We start from the raw sequence: 5,692 nt of genomic DNA on the forward strand, positions 1-5,692 counted from the left end.
GCCGGCTAGGCCCCGCCCCACCACTGGACGCGACGCGGCAGCGACGCCGCGCTACGCCAGACCCCGCCTCTGTCGGAAGTGGGCCGCCTCTCGATCTGTCGTCTGGAGGTCAGTCACTCCAAGGGTCCGCGCCCGGGGTCACTTCTTACCAGCGTCGGCCTTGGTTGGGTCGACTGTGGACTCGCGCCGGGCCTGCGGCGGCCATGCTGCCCGCGAGGGACATGCGCTCTTGAAGCAACACTGGGAGGCAGGGTAAAAGAGCCGGGGGTGCTAGGGGCGGAGACGGGGTCGCGAGGGGAAGCCGCTGGGACTGGGGGGCGGGGCGGAGTCCCGCGGGCGTCCGCGCGTCCCGATGACGTCAGGGTCCCCCAGTGCGCTCCCCGCGCGTGCGCACTTGCTGCCGGCCCGCTTCCCGGGGCACGCTGGGAGTCCCTGCGCTGGGGCGGTGGGTCTGTGGGTCGGCGTTTTGGTAGTTCTGCCCTTTCCTTGTTGGGGTCTGGCCGGATCCCTGGGCTGTTGGCGCCCAGCAAGCTACACAAGCAGGGACTGGCTCAGCCGACGTTGTCCCCGGAGTAACCCTGGACTTCATTCCTCAAAGAGCCGTGCCCCCAAGGAGACATCCCTGGCAGAGGGGACTTGCCCGGTCACCCCTCAGGATACTGACCTCGGGCCTGGCCATCTTCCCGCCCGGCAGCTCTGCCCGCGACAAGTCACCCGAGAACCGTGGGGAGAACTGGGTGGACGGCTCACGTGGGGAAGACAAAAATGTAAATGGACGGCGCCTGGTAGGGGTCGGGTTGTCAGAGGATTGGCTGAAATTTAAAAAGGGCGTCCAGGCACTTTGCATTGTTGGGCGGGCATCACTGGCACTCGGGCGTGGAGACATGCGAGTGTGGGAAAAGCTGGGGGACCTGCGGCGTTTCAGGACGCCAGGCAGGCCACCCTCTTGGACTGTGTGCCAGGAAGGTAACCAGGCGGGAGAATATGCTGTGAAGCCTGAAAAACCTGAAAACGTCAGCCTGTAGCTATTGGTTGAGCAAACTGGATACATTCAGTTGCACAATGTGGTCATTAGAAGGTTGTATTACATGCTGATTAGTATACACTGTATACACAACTATTCTTAAGGAAAAATGCAGCAGCTCCGTAATGCTTTAGTCTCCTACTGCTGCTATGACACGTTGCCACGGATTTTTTATTTTACAGTTCTTAAGATTAGAAGTGGGAAATGGGCCCTAGGGGGTCAAATCGAGGTATCTACCTGCCTAGTTCCTTCCAAAGGTTGCAGGGGAGAATCTGCCTGTTGGCCTTTTCCAGCTTCTAGAGGCTGCCTTCTTCCCTCTTCAGAGCACAGCCACTCCTACCTCTGCCACCACTGTCACATCTCTCTCATTTTGACCCTTTTGCTTCCCTCTTATAAAGACCCTCATGATCACTTTGGGCCTATCCAAGTAACCCAGGGCAGTCTCTCCATCTCAGTATCTTTAACTTAGTCACATCTGCAAAGACCCCTTTGCTATGGAAGGTAGGGATTAGGACATGATTATCTTTGGTTATTATTCTGCCTACCCTTAATAGTATCTCATTTTTTATTTTTTAAAAAAATTAATATTGTGCATACAGAGAGTAGGAGCATGTTCACAGAAGTCAGAGCCTTTGTGTCTAGAAGGCGGGCATACTAGGGGGTTTCATTTTCTTATTTCTATCTTATGATTTTTCTAAAAAGACCACATACTGCTCATGTGATAAAAATCATGTTTTATAACAAAGGAAACCATCAACAAAATGAGAGGGCAAACTATTGAATGAGAGAAGATATTTGCAAATGATTTATGTGATAAGGGGTTACTATCCAACAAATATAAAGAACTCTTAAAACATAACACTAAAAAACAAACTCAAAACAATCTGATTAAAAATGAGCAGAGGACCTGAACAGACATTTCTCCAAAGAAGACATCAGATATCCAACAGACACATGGAAAACACTCGGCATCTCTGATCATCAGGGAAATGCAAATCAAAACAATGACCCACCACCTCACACCTGTCAGAATGGGTAAGCTTTATTGGCGAGGATGTGGAGAAAAGGAAACAGACCTGCCCTCTGGGTGCGGATGTAACTGGAAAACAGTAGGGAGGTTCCTCAGAAAGTTAAAAATACCAGATGACCATTAATTTCATTTCTGAGTATTTGCCTGAAGAAAACAAAGTCCTGTGGAAGTTGGTTGGAACACTGGAATACCCAGAGGCCCCTCCACTCTGAACCATCTTCAGCCTGCGGAAGCTTCTGCAAGAAACTGAGAAACTCAGCTCCTCCCTTGTCTTCTGCATCAGGTGGAAGAGAGCTGCTGGGCTCCACTGCCTTCACTTGTCAGTCCGACAACTTGCACCTGCTCTGAGGGTGCTTATGGGGGGGGGCTGGGGGGTTGTCTCTGCTTTGGCGCAACTCTCGAATCCACTGAGTTCTTTGGGACCCCTGTGCCCCACAGTGGTGGCCCTGACCCCCTTGTCTGCTGGTTCCCAGCAAGCTACCCATGGAAGGACTGACCCAGCCGAATATTCCCCCAAATTGAATAACCCTTCACTTTATTTCCCCCAAAGAACTGGCTCTCTAGCTCCCAGGTCCCTCATCCCCTGCCTATAATGTGGTGTCCCCTGGTGGCCACAAAGATCGTCCCAGGTCTGCAGTGAAAACTCCAACCCATCTCCCTCCCAGCCTGCGTAGCCTCTGGGCCTCAGTCTCGCAAGGCCTGCCCTCACTGGGCAGGGGACCTACCTGACCTCCGCCCTGCCCCTCCAGCACCCACTGCTGACCAGACTCGCTTTTATCCGGCATTATCCACCCTCCTCCCCACCTCTGCACTTGCCACATTCTAAATGCTCTTAATATACTTTTTAATTTCATGCACTGGACTCACATTTGACTGAGCTCCGTGAGCGTGAGGCCTGAGACCCTTGCGCTGCTTTGCTCTTAGCCCAAGTGCCCAGCATAGTGCCTGGCACTCTAGGTGTTTGGTAAGCATTGGTTGAAGTGACGGATGCCTGTGAGGAGAACGCATCCATCGTCCCTGATCTAACGAATGTACGGGTCAGCGAGGGACGCCCTTGAACAGACCGCCACAGCCCGTGCAAGCGGGAGAGCTGACACGCGCCCCAGGAGGTGACCCACACGGGCCGAGAGCAGCACGTAAAGCGCCCCATCCCCCGGTTTTTGAAACACCGTGTGTCTTGTTCCACATGTTTGAAAAACTTAACGAGGTGCTCTTGAAGGTCTTTCCCCGTCAGTGATGCCGCTCTTCTAACGGGCAGGGTGGGGGTGTTGCAGAGCGAGCCCTGACAGCCGAGCTTCCTCCTTGTAAAGCAAGCGCCCGAGTTGGGTTTTGCCAGCCGAGCACCCGCTGCCAAAACGGCTCTCGCCTAGAGACGCTGCCCGCGAGGGATGGAGGGCAGGCCCCCGTCTGGGGCTAGGGTGCCCGGGGAGACGATACGGGGTGGCGCGGCGCGGGCGAGTCACCCCGGGCTCGTCGCCCCGCCTAGCACGTGGCCCCACCCCCAGGACGTGGCCCGGACCGCGCCCCCCGCCCCANTTGGGGCTCTTTGGGCCCGGGGCGCGCTCCAGCCTTCCGGCCCGGCTCGGGTGGGCTCAGGCCGGGGGCTCCGCCTCCCGGTTCCTGTCTTCTGGGCACGGTCCTGCGCAGCGGCCAGTTGTCACACCTGAAAGCGTGGAGTGTCCTCTTGGGAGCGGCCCAGCTGGTGGGGGTCCTGTTTCCGGGTGAAGCAGTACGACACGGCGTCTTTGCAGGGATTACAGGTTTTCTTGGGGTTCTCAAAGGGATCCGTGGCCCATAGAGGTTAAGAAGTGTCCTCCTAGCGCCACGGCCCAACCAAGCGGTTTCCCCAGGGTCTGGTCAAGCCCTGGGCCGGTGCGGGGCCAGAGAGGGGCAGGCGGTTTCAGTTGCTCCTTTCGCTTTCCTTGTTCTTAATATCAGATCACCTCGGGGGAGCCCAGCCCCCTGAGGTCAGACCGGATTCGGAGAGAGGGTCCCTGTGCAGCCCCGCCTCCCACTCCCTTTCTCCAGGGATGACTAAGGGCTCTGGAGTCGTGGTTTGCAGACCACACCCTGGGACCAGCGGGGGCGGGCCAGTTTGCGCACTTGGCCTGGGCGGGGGCTGGGCAGTCTCTGGGTTCCTCCTTTTGACGGTCGTGGGACCCCGTTTCCGCAGCGGGCTCGTCAGCTGGGACGTGAAGGCGTGAATCTTGCCTGCTGGTTGGCAAGAGCCTTTACCTGGTCTGTCCCTCCCCATGGGGTGTAGCTCCGAACCTGCTGGGATGGAAGGGGGAGTCCTCTCCCGCCAGGGACACAAATGAGACAGCTTTCGCAGGAAGTTGGGGTGTCGAGGAGCCAGGAGCCTCACGTGGGGTGAGTCATCCTGTTTGTCCCGATTCTTCTGGAAGGCAGCAGGGACGGCATTGTTTCCAGGTGTGGACCCTTCCTGGGCTTTTCTGTTACACGTGGGTGAAGCTCAGCCGCCTTCCCTGCCTCCACCCTCGCTCTCTCCTGCTGCCCCCCCGCCGCAGCCATTGCTCCCCTAAAGCTCCGGTGTCAGCAGGTAGTTAATCGTTTACGCGGGCTCTGTGCTGTCTCTGGTGAGCTGCTTCCCTGCCAGACTGGTTTACCAAAGTCCTGCCTGATGGCCTGATTTCTCGGTGGGCCTGGACTGACCCAGGCTGAGTCCTCAGCCCCCAGAAAGGGATTGTGGGCATAGGCACCAGAGTGGCCGCCCATGAGCGCACCACCCAGAGTGCGCGCCAGTGGGGCCGGTATCCCAGCCCCCACCTGCTCAGCCCTGTCCAGGGCACCTGTGGCTGGTGCCGCTCAGAGAACTGTTAGCTGAGCACAGGCACCTGTCCTCGCACCCAGCTGCTGCAGGGCAGTGAGGCCTAGGGTTCTTGCAGGCTGCTCAGGGCCAGGCTCCTAGAATGCCAGGGTGGGGGCTCTCTGGCCAGGCAGGGCTGTGGCACTGGCTGCCCAGCCAGTGCAGCCCTCTGGTTCTAAGAGGGGAGAAGCTGGCTGAGCTGGAAGGCAGAGTTTCCGTGGCACCGCACGGATTGCTGGTCCCCGTGCTCCACCAGCTGGGGTCCTTGCACCGTGGTGTCGCCCAGGCAAGTGAGAAGCAGGGGCTGCAGATGGGCAGCGTGGGTGTTGGCTCTGCTGGGCAGGAGGGGCCCATGAAGGCTGAGCACGGGAGGCGGAGAGGTGAGGCCACCTCTTTTCCCACAGCTGTGTCCCCAGGCTCTGCGGTGGCCTTTGTCGGGGGAGCCCAGCAGGTGCAGCCTCCCCCTGCCCACCCCCGTTTTCGCTCCTGGAGGCTGAGGTGGATAAGGGTGCTGAAGAAAGGAAACAAAGGTGCTCACTGGCCAAGGGAGAGGCCGTGGGTTCTGAACCATCCGCCTCCACCTGGGGGTCCTGTTAGGGCTTTTCCCACCTGCTGGGTCTCTGACCTGCCAGACGTTGGGAGAGTCTGGCTGCAGTGTCTCCTTCTGCCTCTGTCTAGAAAATACTTCACTTCGAGCCATGAATCTCGACATCCAGTGTCAGCACCTAAGTGACGCCCGGTGGGCGGAGCTCCTGCCCCTGCTCCGGCAGTACCAGGTGGTCAGGTAGGCGCTCCCTGGCCAGAGTGGGGG

General features: G+C 58.1%; 1 protein-coding gene across 7 annotated transcripts in view; it reads left to right on the forward strand.

Moving 5' to 3' along the window:
* Nucleotides 1-48: 48 nt before the first annotated feature.
* The window catches only part of RNH1 (ribonuclease/angiogenin inhibitor 1), an 11,957-nt gene continuing 6,313 nt past the window's right edge, over nucleotides 49-5,692 (forward strand). The window contains exons 1-3 of one of the 7 annotated variants that reach the window (XM_077773390.1): nucleotides 115-252; nucleotides 599-785; nucleotides 5,560-5,665. In XM_077773390.1, the coding sequence (XP_077629516.1) occupies nucleotides 5,580-5,665 (86 nt within the window). In that variant the 5' untranslated portion in view covers nucleotides 115-252; nucleotides 599-785; nucleotides 5,560-5,579. The other 6 variants (XM_077773392.1, XM_077773386.1, XM_077773388.1 and 3 more) reach the window with 6 other exon arrangements.

Source organism: Crocuta crocuta, unplaced genomic scaffold (assembly GCF_008692635.1).
Source record: "Crocuta crocuta isolate KB4526 unplaced genomic scaffold, BGI_CrCroc_1.0 scaffold1161, whole genome shotgun sequence".
Classification (NCBI taxonomy): Eukaryota; Metazoa; Chordata; class Mammalia; order Carnivora; family Hyaenidae; genus Crocuta; species Crocuta crocuta.